The sequence below is a fragment of the Microcaecilia unicolor genome, chromosome 2, assembly GCF_901765095.1.
Source record: "Microcaecilia unicolor chromosome 2, aMicUni1.1, whole genome shotgun sequence".
Lineage (NCBI taxonomy): Eukaryota > Metazoa > Chordata > Amphibia > Gymnophiona > Siphonopidae > Microcaecilia > Microcaecilia unicolor.
In genome coordinates this window covers 111,187,832-111,206,010 of record NC_044032.1, presented here as the reverse complement: position 1 = coordinate 111,206,010, position 18,179 = coordinate 111,187,832, and the positions used below count along the sequence as shown (strand labels likewise).

The window sequence follows — 18,179 nt, the reverse complement described above, 5'->3', positions numbered from 1 at the left end:
ACCCTTCCACGTACAATAAGCATGTATTTACAGAATAGTGCATAGGTGCATATATGCTAGTAATCTGAATATTTACACTCATAACTGGTGCATAAATGTTAGCGACTACATTATAGAACTACCCCCCAAAATAGAAAAAGGTCCCATGGGACACAAGAGGGGCAAAGAGCACTAATAGTTGCTTGAAGACTCAAAACCACCTTAAGAACCGCAAAGCAGCACAAAAAGTAGAATGAAAACCCCTCAGAACGAGGAGGGAGGCAATGCAGTACCAACACTGACAGGAAGACCCCAAAATACGAGGAGAGGGCTAAAGTAGCATCAACAGTAGCCGAAGGACTCCAAGTCACCAGGAAAGGAGTAAAGTTGTACCAACACTGGCATGAAGACCCTATCATGCTTATTTTCCAAAAAGAAGGACGCCCATCTTTCGACACAAATCGGAAGATGGGCGTCCTTCTCGCAAGGTTGTTCAAATCGGCATAACCAAAAGCCGATTTTTTGAAACCCTTGATTGCTTTCTGTAGCGGGGACGACCAAAGTTCATGGGGGCGTGTCAGATGCATAGCGAAGGTGGGACTGGGGCGTGATTAGGAGATGGTTGTCCTCGGCCGATAATAGAAAAAAGGGCATACCTGACGAGCACTTGGCCGACTTTACTTGGTCCATTTGTTTCACGACCAAGCCTCAAAAAGGTGCCCGAACTGACCAGATGACCACTGGAGGGAATCGGGGATGACCTCCCCTTACTACCCCAGCAGGGGCATAGCCAGACAGCAGATTTTGGGTGGGCCTAGGCAAGAAGTGAGTGGGCACCAAGCGTTCTCCCCCTCCCACAAAAAAAAATATCTCAGCTGGTAGGAAAATGCTTCTCTCCACTTTGGCACTCTGCAGCAGGCATGTGCTGAAAACTGAGCATGCGCAGGTGCCAGTATCATGGAGAGCAGCGTTTTTGTTACCATCAGGGGGAAGTTTTCAGCTGATGGAGCTTGAGATCCACACTAGCTACTGCTAAACATGTGCTAATGTTGGGTGGGCCATGAGCCCTAGGTGGGTGGGCCCCGGCCCACCTAGGCCCACCTGTACCTACGCCACTGTACCCCAGTGGTCACTAACCCCCTCCCACCATAAAAAAACAAGTTTAAAAATACTTTGCCAGCCTCTATTGCCATACTCAGGTCCATTGCAGCAGTATACAGGTCCCTGGAGCAGTTGTAGTGGGTGCAGTGTACTTCAGGTAGGTGGACCGTGGGGAGGGGGGGGGTTGGGGGGCTCAGGCACCCAAGATAAGGGAGCTATGCACCTGGGAGCAATTTGTGAAGTCCAGTGCAGTGCCCCCTAGGGTGCCCGGTTGGTGTCCTGGCATGTGAGGGGGACCAGTGCACTACAAATGCTGGTTTCTCCCACAACCAAAGTGCTTGGATTTGGACGTTTTTAAGATAGACGTCTTTGGTTTCCATTATCGCCGAAAATCGAGGATGACCATCTCTAAGGTCGACCTAAATGTCAAGATTTGCGCGTCCCCCACAGTATAATCGAAACGAAAGATGGACGTCCATCTTGTTTCGATATTACGTGTTGCCCCGCCCATTCGCGGCACCGTCCTTAGAGTTGGGCGCCCTTAGAGATGGTCGTCCCCGTTCTAAAATGGCCCTCCGAGGCAACTAGGGCAAAAGTTTAGACATCGGTGTTCAGTGGATCCTTCACCAAGAGGAATTATTCTTCCATTATACTACGATGGTCCTGACTGTTTCTTATTCTTAAGAATGGATTCAACAAGATTGCTTGCTGAGACCCTTTAGCAAAAAAGAACTACAGTACAAGTAAAATTAAATGAATAAAAAAATATACAAGACCTTAAAAAATACAATTGCTCATTTCCCAGTCATGCTGAATTTTTATTTCAATTTTATGCAACTGCATAAGTATAAATATTTGTTCAATATACAACAATTATGACATCCATAGGGAGGTCTTCAGAGAAAAATAAGATTGCAAACACTTTATTGCACAGATCTTAATGAACATGTCTTTAAGCTGCAAAATGTACAGCAAAAAAGACTACAAAGAGGCACATCTCAATATACAGTCACGTAAGGACAGAATAGGTAGAACACAAGGACATCTATATCTAACAGCTTACTGGGTAGGGTCAACGTCAATAGACAGTTACTACAGAAACACAAGCCATGTACGGTTAGACTTACAAAACTCGCTCAACAGTTTTTTTCTAAGTAAATCAATAATAACGCTATACAAAATATACAGAAAAATATTTGTAAACAAATGGTTAGATGTGCTTTAAAAGAACAATAGGATAGTTCAAAATGAAAACAAAAAAGGATGTAAACTAGGAAAAAGCTCCAAGATAGAAACATCTTTAAATTCCAGTGCATTAGTATTTGGCTGTAACAAAATAAACATTCATATATACGTACACAGGTACTGTGGATAATTTCCAAAAGGTGTTTCTCTTCAACCTTGGTTTCACAGAGTTGAACACGGAGATGAAAAGTTATATAGAGGCACATGAAAACACGCTGAAAGGATCAAGCTAGGCTTTGTGTCAGTTAGCCATTTCCTGAAGTGCACTAGGGGGCCCTTTTACAGAGTAGCTTGCTCTTCCAGGACTACCGCCAGCCCAATGTGGTCAATGGCAGTAATCCCATACCAAGCGTGCGCCATTTCTGGGGGAAAAAAGAAAACCCCCGGAAATGGCTTGAGCAGTGATAACCTGGCGGGAATCGGGCATCGCCGCGTGCTGCCCGGTTACCAGAGGAGCCTTTATCGCCACCTCAATGGAGGGCGGTAAGGGCTCCCTGTCGCATGGCCACGTGGTAAGAGTTATCTCATCACGTGGCCATTTTTTTTGTGGGGGGTGGGAGAGGGACTTTTACCAGCTGTGGAAAAAACAGCCCTGGCGCATGGGAGAAACAGCCCACGCCATTAGCACAGGGCCCTTTTTCTCGCAGTTTGGCAAGAGGACCCCTAGGTTAGCTAGGCAGTTTGGTGACTTCTATATTTTGACAGCCAAAGCTATAAAATCTTCTAGACCTGCTCTGCAAGGTTACAGTAGAATGTCAGAGATTGGCTTTTTTTTTTTTTTTGGGGGGGGGGGGGGTCAATTTTGCTGTGAATGTACAGAAATCCTTATTTTTAAAAAATTAAAAACTTATCAAAACCTAGTCATGTGCCCAATACCTTTACCTCTCCCTCTCCATCCCCAGCAGCTCGCCAATCAGGGTCAATTAGAGAATCCGTGTGTTGTGAATTTCTCTTCAGTGGATCCCTCAGTCACGGGTATTACAAGCCAGGTGATGAGAAATATGAAACAATCAACAGTATTTTGGTACAATAGCTTTTTTTTTTAAAGTGTTTTCTTTCTCCTCCTAAAGATTTATAGCCACTAAGTTAAACAGAAATGATTTTTTTTGTGTGTTGGCTATATACGAGCGTTATTTTAAAAAGTATTTCCAAGCTAAAAGAGGAAAAAAATATATAAAAATATATGATGAAACTTTGTACAATTCCCAACAAGAGAAAGACCAACAAATATCGGTAATGAAATGGCACTTGTGTGGGCGGATGCATTATCTTAGCAATCACTGTAACAGAAAGGGAGGAGAAGATTCCAGAATGGCATATTACCAAGCCCAAACATCTTACAAATATTCCATTATATGGCCACTCCTGTATCACAATCTTCTTTCATCATAAGGGTCTCTATTTCAGCACACCAAATACCTCAGCACTAAGAATGATTTGACAAATTTCCAAGGTTTGTAATGTATGTAAATGAAAAGGGGCTTAACAAAAGAAAAATGGATCATCTCATTCAAGGATCTGTTAGCTCCATCATTTGGGGCCCTTTCACTAAAGTACTCTGAAGTCTGGGTTTAATGCAGTCTAATGCAGGACTTTCCAGTGAGCTAAGCCCAGATTTAATACACTTTTTATGGCTTCTTATTTATTTGCAGGTTGTGCGCTAATGTCAGCACAAGAGGCCTGCAAAAAAAAAAAAAAAATGTGGGAGCACTTACCGCCTCTTATTTAGCTGGATAAGTAGGAATGCCCACTCTCCACCCATGACACATTCCCTCTTCAAAAATGTTTTTAAAAAATAGCCAATGCATGCTTTATGCACAAAAACAGGCAAAATACCACAAAATACTCTTACACATTTTGCAACAACCAATTTTCCTTGCTAACATCATGTTAAGGGCTTAATGCCCTTTAGTAAAAGGACCCCTTTGTTACCAAACTGCACTTTCTTATTAAGCTTGCAATGTGGACTATTTCTTTTTGTTTTTGCTTACAAATGTTTTGGAAGGCATTTAAAAAAGTATGGGACACCCCCAAGGTGCTTGCTAAAATCAGCAAACATTAACCATAGCAGAATGCCCCAGCTATATAAAGTTTAGAAATCTTCAGGGCATGCTGATGATAAGACAATGCTGAAACAACATTATTTGCCCTTCTGGTCACAAATGATATATATATATATATATTTCAAAAGAAGTGATTTAGTAGGAAATTATCCAAATATGTGACCGCAGTGTTGCTTTATGAGAAAGCGGTACCTGCTGTGTTTTAAAGATATGAACAGCAAGCAATTCTCATATTCTTTTATTAAGTGTTCTCTTTAAATTCTTCCAACTTTTTCTTTGCAATCCTCCTACACCCTTGGGAACAGTTATGTCCACAACTGTGCTGCAAATTAGCTCCCATGGATTCAATGTGTGTGATGCTTTCTGTGACATCACACTTAACATAAATGATGGGATCCAGTGAGACTGTCTTAGCAACAAAGTTGCCCTGGGTGACATGAAATTGCAAAGGGAACAACTTAATTAAACAAAAGTATTCATGACATTTTTCATTTGATCGAGAAAAAGCAAAGATGTGATTTTCTTTTAAGTTAAAAAAGCAGGGACGGCACACATATTCTAGGTTATGAACATTTGTTCCCACTCTCGAGCAGTCATGGGCTTTGGAGTTTCAGCCATGATGAAGATTGGCCATGCCACAAAAGCTCGGCTAGACTACTGTTCCCCAATCCTCTCCACTAGCATCATTCAACAGAACATTCTCTCCTGGGACTGGTTAATTAAATAAAGCTAATTTTAGTTGTCCTGTTTTCCTTTGATATGTCTCCTGCATTCAACCTACTCAATCACACTATTCTACTTCAGTGACTTCATGATTTTAATATTGCTGCAGGTTTCATTCATACCTATTTGACTGCTCTTAAGTAGTTCACCTCCCTGACTCAACATCTTCCCCGAGAGCACTTGTAAGATCTCTTCCTGTGCTCTCTGGGGTCCCACAGAGCTCAATTCTGAGCCTGGTACTTTTAAATATTTTCTTAGCACTCCTAACTCTCCTTCTGCAGTCATTAGAATTTACATTCTTTATATATGCTGATGACATTCAACTTCTCCTACCTCTTGGGTCCTTATCTACCCCCAACATGTGCCTCATTCTCTAATAAACTAGATTGGCTGGCAAAGAGTTGAGAAACACTGTTTTTGATCATGTCAGCATTAGTTGTACCTGGGGTGTAACAAGAAGAGTGACCGATCTTAACTGGCCTCGCTCTAGGAGGTACAGATGGGGTTTTGTCTAGATCTGGTGACAGACCTATTCAGATACATTACTATAATATCAAAGAATATAAAAAATAATAATAAAAAAAATCTTGCCAAAACCCACATTTCCTTAGCTTAACTAATAAGAATGCTTTTAATACAGACCAAAAATATTTTTGTGCCTCCCTTCTAAGCCTTAGTAATTTTCTCACATTATATGATGACATTTTAATGGCAAAGCAATCTCTTGTTGCTGTTATTAAAAAAAAAAAGCTAAGTAAACAATGCAAAACAGCAGCAAAAAGTATACTCTACATTCAGAACCAAACACATTACTTTCTAACTCGCAGAGATTCTTCCCCTTTTCCCCCTACTCATCAGTTCTCAGCCGCAAAGATAATTCTATACAAATACTACAATATACGGTAACAGTTTTCACGGTTGCAGTCAGGAAGGCATATTGAAAAAAGCACTTTCTTTACTATTCCCTCTCTGTCCGCCTTCCTTTTTTTGAATTGGCATAATGTTTTTATTTGTGAAAATCATATGCACAGTGCTGGTTTGTGAAGGTAGTCAGGACACAGTAACTGTGTTAGTAAAAGTCCTTGGGCTATATCCTGTCTGATGCTGCTAGACTAGGATATCTTTTTAGGAGGGCTACTCTGGGATGTCTCTGCACGTCTTCCTTGTCTCTGCTGCATCAGGTCTTTCTCAGAAGAGCGGGCACTGCTGGGATAGTCATGTGCACTTGCTGATCGTGATAAGTCTTTACCTGAATTCTGCTTCCTCGTGACAGGAAGCTGGGACGAAGATGCTTCCTTGCCCTTACTATCTACAGTTGATGACCTCTCTGAAAGTCCAGGCTTCAGGCCCAGGTTTGATTTGGGATGGTGGCTCTCTGCTGCGACATTAGTAGTACCGAAGGACAGATGTGAATCTTTTTTAGTCACTTCATTTTTCCCAGGCTGGCTTGTTAATTTTTTCAGTTCCTTGCAGCTAGTTGCAGGAAGCCCTGCTGAAGTTGTTCTACCCATTGTTGAAGGGGTCTCACTGCGTGAAGGTAAAACAGTGTCTTGTTGATATTCTAGAAGTGCATGCGGCTTAATCTGCTTCTCTGAGCCTGCAGTTGTGTGGAAGGTGCTCTGCATGGTGACCGCTGGTAACTGTTTAGCTGAATTCTGCCCAGTAGTGTCCCTCGGCTGCTTCTGACTAACTGCTATTCGTCTTTTTGGATCTTGATCACCTTTGATAGCAGTAACTGACTTGCTAATATCCTTACCTCCAGTACTGTAGTTCATAGATGCAGCTCTTGGCTCAATTTTGTCACTGCTGCTTTGAACATAAAGTGCGTCGGTGCATTTTCTTTCTTCTGCTCTCCTGGCCGAGGGAGGGGTTGATTTACTTAGATCAGTTTGCATGTGAGGTGACTGGCAGTCTTTCGCGGTGCTTAGCGTTGGTTGCTGTGGAGCCATTACATTTTTTTCTGTCACCCAGCCTAGAGTTTGATTTGTAGACTCATTAAAGTGTATAGCCTCTCGACTCTGTGAACATTTACAGTTCTCTGAAGCTACTGACGCATGGCCAGTACCAAATGATTTATTCTTGGTTTCAGCAGTGATGCTTGTTTGCACAGGAGCTGATCTATAGTATAATCCCTGATGTCTGCCCACAAGAACAGACTCGCAGCATGCATTTATCGAAGAATGTGAAACAGAAGGGAATGAATCTGGCATACTTGTGTTGGTAGCTTTACCACCTTTACTGTTGTCATGGAGTATCTGCATATCCGTATCTTTTTCTGTCATATTTGCAGTGTACTGTTTCTGTAGAAGTGCAGATCTGTCTGAATGTTTAAATGCAGGAAAATAAGTATCAGGTGCAGATTTGGGCTTATTACTACTGCCTTCCAGATGTGCTGCTGCAACTTTATAATGCTCTTGAGGCCCTTGGTAAAGGTCAGCAATACAGTATTTCTTTATATTTCCTCTTCCGACAGGGACACTTGAAGAATTACACTGCTGCACGTGTTCGTTGAGTCGATCTTTGCTGTAAGTCAGAACGGGTATATTGCTTGATTGTTTTAAGGCAGTTTGGGCTATTTTTCTTGTGATATCTGCCTTTTCCAGAGGTAACAGTTCTGTCACTTTCTCCATTTTACTGTTACAAAGCATGGTTGGCTGTACCAAGATTTTGGAGGAAGCCATTTCAGATTTTGTGTCAATGGGAAACTTCTGCTTGGTCGTTTCACTTTCAAAAGGGGTAATAGAGTTAAGACTGCCTTTGGTGAATGATTTTGGTAAATTTGAATTATCAGCATAACTGGTCCTATATGTAGAAGCCTGTGGTGTACCAGTTTCCATTGTTTTAGCCTGAATGTTATCCTCAGTGGCATTTGTTTGACAAGTCAAGATTTTTTCAGAATCCCTCACTGCAGACAAGGCTGTCGTAGACGTCCCAAGAGAGTGATCTCTTACAAGCTCAGTTTTTACAGTGAAATATTCATTGCTCCTCTGCTCATCCAAGCATTTGACAGACGGTTCTTTCTGAATTGTCACCTCTTGGCTGACAGCTTTATCAGACGTGGAAAATTCTGGTGTTGTGGAAGGCCTAAATAATGTCTGAACTCCAAGCAGGCTCTGAGTTGGTGCAGTGCTTAATGCTGCCTTGCTTGAACTACTTTCATTTTTCAATTCAGAATTCTTCCCTTGACTAATTTCAGTGACTGAACCCTTGAGTTTCACAGCTAAACTTGAACTGGTTGCCTCTTTTCTCTCTTTTTCTAATTCTCTATTTGTGGAAAGCATCAGTAAACTATAGCCTGCCTGCTTAATTTGCATTTCCAAAGCCTCTTGTTTGTTAACTTCTGAAAAACTTGCAGGCAACTCGTGCTGATATGAAAATTCCCCTTTAACTGTGCTCTTCTGATTCACAGGCACTGAAGGTGTAACATCACTGTTGCTGCTTTGATTTTCCAGAACTGAAGATGAAGGTAATTCTGTTTTCAAAATCTTTGGGCCTGAAAGCAGGGCTATGTCTAAAGTGCCTTCAATTGGTTTCAGACACGAGACTGCCCTCCCTTCCAGCTTGTGCTCAGATGGACTTTTTCTGACAGAAGAGTCTGTTGATATGACAGCTGTTTTTTCACTACCATTTTCTGCTCGACCATTGAAGTTCTTAAGAGCGGCAAGAGAACCTGTGCTAAGCTGAGTAGCATTTGCACCACCATTAAAAGCCACATTATCAGCCACTGCTGTAAATTCTTGGTATAAATTGATGGGCCTAGCACTTATCTGAAGGCATTCGTGAACAGTTGGTGTAATTTTGGGTTTTATAATTAGACAAATGCCATCATCCTTTCCTTCAAGAGATTTTTTCTCCCTCTCGTAATCATTACTTGAAAGCTTACCGTCTAGTCTTTCAAACTTGGCATGATCTTTATTTGAGACTGTTTTATCTGTATTCTCCTCTTTGGTATTCAGTGACCTATCTGACAGATGAGAGATCACATCTTGCAACCCAGACACAGGGGAAACTCTTTTAAAACTGGATAATGTCTGATCTGTTTCATGAAGAGGCACCTCATCAGGAGGTTTCTGTGCATCTAAGGCAAGGTTGTTATCCCTTGATCTTAAATGAGCTTGGCAAACAGTATCTTTGAATATATCACTCCTTGAATTAAGTTCCAGGGGTACAGCTTTATTTTCAGATTGGTTTAATGCTTGCAAAGTTTTTGGAAATATTTTCTCATCTCTCTTTTCCAGCCCTAGAGGTATAGGATTTTCCGATTCACTACCAGACTCTTGAAAAATGCCCTGCTTCTGCAGAGATTCCTGTGTCTCAGAAGAATCTTGCTTTTTCACGACTATCTTGGCCCTTAATTTTTCTTTGTCTAACTCATCCATGGACTCCTGTCTTCCTATTTTTCTTGCTCCTGCACGTTTCAAGCAGCCTTGCTCCACTGGTCTAACTCTGGTGACTGCAGGGGTATCACACGCATTCTCTTCCAGACACTGCAGTGTTACGTCTCTTTGCAAGGACACCTTTTGCACTTCTTCTTGAGTTACTTCCAGGCTTTGCTTTCGTGGACAAAGATGCTTCTTCTCACAGCCATATGAAGGCGCAAGCTTCTCTTCAGACTGGACTCGTTTTAACAGTGGAGACCTAGGTGGCTCAGCACTCTTAGGTCTAACTATGTGTCTTACAATAGTTGGTGGGGAATGCATCTTGGAAGGGAAAGTCTGAGTTACTTTTGAACTTCCAACAGAATTCCCAAGTAAAGGTGATGGAGATCTCTGAGGGGATGTTGGTTGGGGAGTTGGAGAAGGAGTCCTTGCTAATGGGGACAGAGGGATGTTGCCAGCTGATTTACGTCTTCCTGATCTGTATCTTGGCCCACCAAGTTTTGGACCCAAACCATGAAGCGTGTTGGGTCTGATGTGCCCTGACCCAGCTGGAGAATTAGGTGCACTTGAACTTGGGGAACTGCTCTGCGATGAATTTGTTCCTGTACAAAAAAAGCAAAGGACAAAAGAGGTGGATTTTAAAAACCTTCTGTCAAAAGATGAGGTTAAGTTATCTAACAGTCAGGGATTTGGACAAGACTCTGGAAGAAACGTTCACAATTATTAGCCAGAAAAGATTTGTGGGTGGATTTGCAATGTACATGCATATATTATAAAAATACATGTGCACAAGCACAGGGAACAAGCATAAATTTAAGCCTTCTTTGGCGCAGATGTAAATTTGTATGACAGGCTTGATGTGCTACTGGGGATGGTTTTGAGATCCTATTTTATAAGGGCAGACAGGCACCTATGTTGCCTTTATAAAATACAACAAACACACAAAACTCAGAAAACAAATAAAACATCAAAAATGTGTATTAAATATAAGACAGGAACATCCTATAATTCAATTCTCCCCATATAAATTCATGGAAGGGATAAAGATGTAATCATCCATCCTCAGTGCAAAGTGTTCATTCAAAAGAACCCAATGTGAACAGTGATTATTACAAAAAATACATATAACTTCTAAATAACTGAGCTTTGTAATAGCAGGACCATATACAGGCAGCTCAAGGCTAGATGCCATAAGGTCACAGTAGCACCAACATGATCATGTTTTTCGAGCAGTCCGGTCACTCTGCATCAGGGCTCAGTTATAAATGATGTAAGCAAGCAGTTAAAAGAGACAGAAAAGAAATGCTGTCGCCATCTTGCTGAGATCAAAAGTACTGACAGGTAAATCTGGCAATTTATTTGCATAGGTAAAAATGTCTTTATCCAAGATATTTTTAGTAGATGACGTGGTTTCCTAGTTAGCATATAACATTGATGCTTTCTTTTATAAGTTGAAACAGCTCATTTGAGCAAAACATGAGCAGCCATGTCAGAGTTTTAGTACCCGTACTGGCAGCGATTATGAATTAATTGAAAGGAAACTTTAAGATGAGTATTTTAAAACACTTTCAATTTATATATATTTAAGAAATGATAACAGAACTGATAAAACATATTGCTAAAAGAAAATTGTGTGGCCAATGACGAGGTTATTGCTGTAATTGTCACTAATTTCAAAAGGCTCCAAATAGTGAGTTGTACTGCCGAGGTACACAGTAACTATTTAGTTTGGAAATCCATATATGAGCTTTAGTTATACAGACTGATTTCCACAAAAAGGTTTTGTTTTGCCATCATTGATAAGCCTTTATAAAATAGGCACATTTTTCAAAGTTTCATGTAGGTACTCTTTTACAAAATTACCTCTCACTTTGATACGGAAGAGACTGTTCTTCAAACCACCTTTTTAGGACAAAAGCCATAATCTTTTCTTCAAAAGATTTTTCTCTCTCTTATAATCACTGGGTCCAATATTCAGTTTGTACAATTGTACTCAACATAATGTTTGGGAGGGCACCATTATACATTTGGATGCAATTGAATTCCAAAGTAAGGCACATTTAGAACATTATGAGATACCATGTTATTCCATAGCCCTGACCCCAGATTTTATAAATCCAAGAGAAACTATGGGGCCCTTTTACTAAGGTGCGCCGAAAAATAGTATAAAAATAGTATAGGCGCGTGTTTTGGGTGCGCACAGATCCATTTTTCACCGCGCCTGTAAAAAAGGCCTTTTGGAATCCTGTTCAGAAGGAATGGATCCTCAGAAGCTTAGCCGAGATTGGGTGGCAGAGCCGGTGGTGGGAGGTGGGGCTAGTGCTGGGCAGACTTCTACAGTCTGTGCCCTGAAAATGGCAGATACAAGTCAAGGTAAGGTATACACAAAAAGTAGCACATATGAGTTTATCTTGTTGGGCAGACTGGATGGACCGTGCAGGTCTTTTTCTGCTGTCATCTACTATGTTACTATGTTTAAAATTCTTGCCGAAAATGGACGTGCGGCAAAATAAAAATTGATATGTGCCCATTTTGGGTCTGAGACCTTACCACCAGCCACTGACTTAGCGGTAAGGTCTCACATGTTAACCGTGCAGTAATCGTCTATGTGTGTAGAGTGATGATTAACGCCCGGTTTCTGCCACACACCAGAAAATAAAAAATTATTTTCCGGCATGCGAAGCAGACGCTCATCAAAAATGAAATTACTGCAAGGGCCACGTGGTAGCCGGGCGGTAACACCAAATTGATGCGCGTTGGGCACGTGTAGGCACCTACGTGGCTTAGTAAAAGAGCCCCTATATTTCTACCACTATCTGAAATTGTGTCCCTCTTAACATAAGGAAACTAGGTAATTATTTGCTTTTTCGAAAATGTTTCTTTCATATTTAGGATATATTTGGAGTTGAAATGCTAATCATCTTTTATTTCATTTTACTTTGGCTATTTTGCTCCCTTCAATATAATGACAGGCAAATATTGTATGATTTGACATTTTTGAAATTTTTTTATTAGGACATATTTGGAAATGTTAGTGTTCTTTCTTTATCTCTATTATTTTTCAATAATGATTGTATATTCTTGTAATTTACAGGGGATATTTATTTAAGGTTCCTTCCCATATATGAATGGTCTCTGTTGATGGAATCCACACTGAACCTAACGGCATGTTGCGGACTATAAGATTCTTTGGGCCCTGTTTACTAAGGCACACTAGCATTTTTAGCGCGTGCTAAATGCTAGAGACACCCATAGGAATATATGGGTGTCTTTAGCATGCGCTAAAAATGCTAGCACACCCTTAGTGCAACTTAGTAAACAGGGCCCCTTGTATTTGTAATATTTTTATAATTTAGATCCAATGAATGCTTTGGTTATATTGAATAACAAAAAGGAGTTATAATAGAAAAGACAGCTGATAGGAACAATAGCACCTCCTCCACTATTGCAGAGGGATGAACACAGACTTCTTGCATACATTCCACTCAAGAGGCAATTCCAAAGACTTCAGAGTCATTAAGAAGCAGGAAAATGTTATGAACATTGACTTAGGGCCCTGTTTACAAAGGTGCACTAGTGTTTTTAGCAAGCGCTAACTGTGTAGATGCCCATAATATTCCTATGGGCATCTACACGGTTAGTGCGTGCTAAAAACGCTAGCATGCCTTTGTAAACAGGGCCCTTAAAAGTCTAATTTAGTAAGAATTTTTAGTACAATGGAATAACACACAGTATCTTTGAAGCTTCATTTTTTAACAACAATTTTTTTCTTTTGCTAGCAGAATATGTGACAGCAACTAGCACCCTTCATTAGGATTTTTTGTTTGAATAAGGTAAATTCAAGTGCTGCAATAGTATTTTCTGTCACTACTCTCAACAAACATGATGGGACAGGGGTGATAGTTTGCTGCAGATAATTGCTCTACCTGTTAGGACTTTCTTTCTTGCTCACAGATAAGAGGACATAGGACACCAGGGAGCACTTGACAGCTATTTTATTTATGGCAAGTGATCAACGCCACTTTGGCTTCCAGTGATAGGTGTGTTCGCAGTCTGCCACCAGAATCTAACATGAAAAACAGAGCTGGCCACTTTGCAGCAGGGCTGATTCCAGCTGGAGTAGGCCTAATGTGAAGTGGCAGACTGCAGCTGACACTGAAGCCACAGTGTCGGATTGCAAACAAGCTTCTGGCACTAAACAAGGAGTAGAAAGAAACGTTTTCTTTGAAGAACAAAGCTGTTAGAGGCTTCATGGGACCTTTGACCAGAGGAAGAGAAGTGAAGGGAGGAAGCCACACTCATGGGCCCATTCACTAAAAATAATGGTACATACTGTTGTAATGTGTGCTTGTTAAAAACACAAAGAGTAATAACATAGGCAGCCGAGACCCCTCGGGCCTAGCCATTACTGTATTTTCCACTATACCCAATAAAGACACCACACATGGTACTTTGTTGACGTGGCACAATTTTGGCCGCAGCTTTTATTTTGTGATACAAACATCTATACAATCTGGGCATACCCAAGCCATTTCAGCCTCTGGCTCAATTTCCCCTTGCCCTGGACGCCGGAAGAGGTCGTCCGGGCTCCTTCTAGCGTCTAACCCCTTTTGCTAGCTCCTCCTGTTGCCAGCGGGGTGCCTCACGGAGACGGGCTCCTGCCCCTCCCTTACTCCCCGCTGACCTCGGCGCGCATGCCTGTCGGGGCACGGCGCCATGTTATCATTGGCTCCGTACACCCTGCATGGCACTGCGCCTTGCTTTTTTGTAACAGGCTGCTAATGAGTGAGGCAGGTATGTGTGTACTTTCCCTTGGAAAATTAACCCCAGAAAGTATATGACACTCATTTATACCCAGTGCATTTTAGCTAGCAAAAAAGTGCCGGTACTCAAATGCTAGGACATCCTTCAGTGGTGGGGTGATCACTGAAGGACCCACCCCACAATAGCCAGGGCTCCTGCAACCAGTCACAGAATCTATGACAAGGAAGAATTGGTGTACAGAGCCTGAGCTCTTTCATTAAAACTTGCAATCCATGGGTCAATTTTAGCAGACAATGAAAAAGGTGCAAGTACTCAGTACCCCCAAGTACCCCCTCAAAAAAAGCCCTATTTATACCATCTATTTAGTAGACAAACGTCCTTTCCTAGCATATATACACATATTTTGTAAAGTAGGCAGACAAATGCTAAACCCTAACCCTTTGGTCTCTTTGGGTAAATTTATTCACGTATAGATCGTATGCACATAAGTTTATGTGCACATAGTCTAGAAAAAGTAATAAAAGGCTATTTCTGAACATAAAACACTGTTTTACCAATGGAAATGCCTTTCAAATGTCAGGACTAAAGTATCACTTGGGGCACTTTTACTAAGTTGTAGTAAGTGCTAGCACGCATTTACCGCAGATTAAAATGACGTATCACGAGACAGGTTCAGGCGCCCTGCGCTAAGTTCCAAATTGACATGCACTATCTGCGCACTAAAAATACTTTTGAATTATTGGAGGAGCTTGTCTGGGGGATGGAGAGTAAGCGTTCCTGCTATAATTAGTCTAGTTAGCGCAAATTACCACATGAGCTCTTACCACCTGAAAAACAGGGGTCGGTAAGTGCTCATGTGGTAATTTCATTTAATGGCAACATTAGCTTATGATAAATCAAAAACAGGAAACAAAAGATTCTCTATAAAACAAACCTGAGATGTAATTGGGCATTTTTAAAATAAGGAGGAAAAAGCCTCAAGAAACTCCCAGCTAGAAGCCACGGGAGCGGGACTGCTTCATCATCGGTAAAAAAAACTCCTTAAAAATGATTACAATACTATAAGAATGAAAACCTCTTCAAATTGTTCTTCAGAACAATTTAACCAGCTAGCAATACTTAGCTGTAGAGTCTTTCCTTCCTCCAGTCACGGTCTGCCTACTGGTGGAAGGAAAGATATGCTGGCTCTGCGCATGCTTGGCTGGCCGACTGGCTTCCCCTCCTTAGGAAGGAAATCGTGTGCAAATGAGCTAACAGCGAGCAGCTCATTTACATGCGATTTCCTTCATGCATGCTCGTTTTTTCCGATTCGCTAATGGATCGGTAAGGGAAGGGCTCCTTCTGTGGAGTTAGTGCATCTGGCTATTAAAATCTTTCCGTGCAGGAGAGCACGCTTTCTGATACACCACTGCAGGAAAGTATTTCTAGCATTCTGTTTCTTGTAATCAATAGCTATATACTCAGTAATAATAGATAGCATTTTGTACTGCTAACATGGAAAAAGAACTGATATAAACTTTAAAAAAGGTATCTATATTTACCTATATAGATAGACAAACAGATAAACAGGGTGAGGCAAAAAAATTAACCCTGAGTGTTTTGCCATTTTCTCAGCAACCATTTTGAATTTCAACGAGAAATTTTACATACTTAGCTTAAGATAATTAAATGTTGTTTAATTGTAATACGAAAATATGATGACTATGTCGATATTACTACCTAGTGATTTTTGAATGTTAGAAATGTTTGAGCTACAACACAGCAGGGGCGTAGCCAGACACCCAAATTTGGGTGGGCCTGGGCCCAAGATGGGTGGGCAGAAGTACTCCGCCTTGTTGTCCCACAAGTGATTTCGTCTCTCCCTCTCTTGCCTGCATCCATATGGTCTCTCAGACATCCACCCTTCCCTGAATACTTTTTAAATAGCAGATTTTCACCGGCAGCGAGCAGCAACTAATACACACTGCTCATGTTGGCCCCACAGCCTTTCCTCTGATGTAACTTCCTGTTTCTGTAAAGGTGAAAATACATCAGAGGGAAGGCTGCAGGGCCGGTGCAAACAGTATGTGTCAATCGCTGCTTGCTGCAGGCAAAGATCTGCTATTTAAAAGGTATGCAGGAGGGACAGTTGGGAGTTTTCGGCTGGTGGGGCTTGGGAATCCCTGTCAGCCACATTATAGATGTGCTGCTACAGGGTGGGCCTGAACCCAAAGTAGATGGGCCTGGGCCCACCCAAGCCCACCCCTGGCTACGCCACTGCAACACAGTAAAATAATGTCATTCAAACGATACAATTAACAATGTGTCAGAATTTTGCAGTCACTATGAATTATGAATGCTCAGAGTGTCCATCCCCAGCTTTAACAAAGGTCTTTGATTGCTTTGGGAGTTCTTAACAGCATTGTGGATTGGCCTTTGTGGCAGGCTGTCCCAGATCATCTTGTAGCAACACTTCCTTGAGTTTGAAGATTGTTTGTGGTCTTGGGTGGAGCATTGCTCCCCAGACAAAAGTGTACATCACTGTGAAGTCATTAACAGTAAGTATTGTATTGTATTGTAACATTTATTATAAGCTGGTGCCCAGGTTCTTTTTTTTTTTCAAATAATGGTAGTTTTATAGTGCAAACAATTTTAAACACGTGCAAATCGCTGAGTGGTCACGCCAAAACCTAGCTATGTTTAAAAATAATCCCATTCCACTTGGCACATGAACATAGATAGTAACAACAAATACAACTGTAAAATTTCATGTGGAAATTCCAAGCGGTTGCTCAGAAAACAGCAAAAAAGCTCTAAGGGGGGGGGGGGGGGTTACTTTTTTTGCTATATATATATATATATATATAGAGAGAGAGAGAGAGACAGAGAGAGTTTACACACATACAGGAGAGACTTTCCTCATCATATTTTATGTACACCCAACTCACCAGAAGGAAACTCGGGGGTAGAACGGAGACTTGGCGTGGGAGATCTTGGAGACAAGCTGTGAGTTGGGGAAGCAGGCAGACTTTCTCCAGATGAGAGGGATCGGTTCAAGCAGGAGAAACTTCGGCTAGTATGCAGGAGGGGAGAAGGCTGTTTGGCTAGCTTTTTGAAAAAAGATCGCCTCCTAGTGGGGAAGGAAAGAATGGTCATCACAAGTCACAATCTTCCAGTTCAATACTCACTATTCATTATAATGAAGAACCTGCAGTTCTGGGCTATTTTAGGTAATTGTTTATGTCTCTTTACCTTGTTACTTCTTTCTGTTTGAACAATTAATTATATAAGAATATCATCATTATTTGACATAAGGAACTAGAGCACATATTCACAGTGTACTGTGTAGGACTGCGAAAGGGGCTCTGAAATTTGTTTGCTGCTCTCAAAACCTATTTGAAAGCAAGGAGTCATGGTTTACCTTGGACTAAATGCTTAAAAACACTGGGACTGATATTCAAAAGATTTATCAAGTATATATAAGTAGTATCACATCATACCTTATGCTGTGAGCAGACTGGATGGTCTTTATCTGCCCTCATCTACTATATTATGCTCCTAACTTTGAGTATTCTGTTCATAAATAGGCCTTTTTGAAAATTTACTAGGACTGAGTGCATAATTTCATACTCAAAACTTAACTAAACTCTGAAATTTAGGAGTGTAAAAAGTGGGTGGCAAGCAGGGCAAATTTAGGGCAAGGAAATTAGGGGCTTACACTGATTGTCAGTACTAGGTTCATAAATTTAGGCAAATGAATGGCAGGCCTAAATGTATAAGCGCAACATTTTAAGCTCCTTAAGTAAGATGAATTTCAGCTGAAAATGTATGCTCCTAAGGGCCCTTTTACTAAGTTGTGGTAAAAGGGCCCTGTGCTAGAAGCGGCAGCCATTTTTTGTCCTGCAACAGGGCCTCTTTTACCACAGTGGGTGAAAATAACCAAAAC

The 18,179-nt window shown here is 41.2% G+C and overlaps 1 protein-coding gene across 3 annotated transcripts in view; it reads right to left on the bottom strand.

Annotated features, from left to right (window-relative positions):
• Window positions 1-3,108: 3,108 nt before the first annotated feature.
• The window catches only part of MAST4 (microtubule associated serine/threonine kinase family member 4), a 905,366-nt gene continuing 890,295 nt past the window's right edge, over window positions 3,109-18,179 (bottom strand). For all 3 annotated transcript variants that reach the window (XM_030193210.1, XM_030193211.1, XM_030193212.1), the window contains 2 exons: window positions 17,182-17,363; window positions 3,109-10,092 (listed from right to left, as the gene is read on the bottom strand). In XM_030193210.1, coding sequence (XP_030049070.1) covers window positions 6,224-10,092; window positions 17,182-17,363 — 4,051 coding nt within the window. In that variant the 3' untranslated portion in view covers window positions 3,109-6,223. The remainder of the gene's footprint in view (window positions 10,093-17,181; window positions 17,364-18,179) is intronic.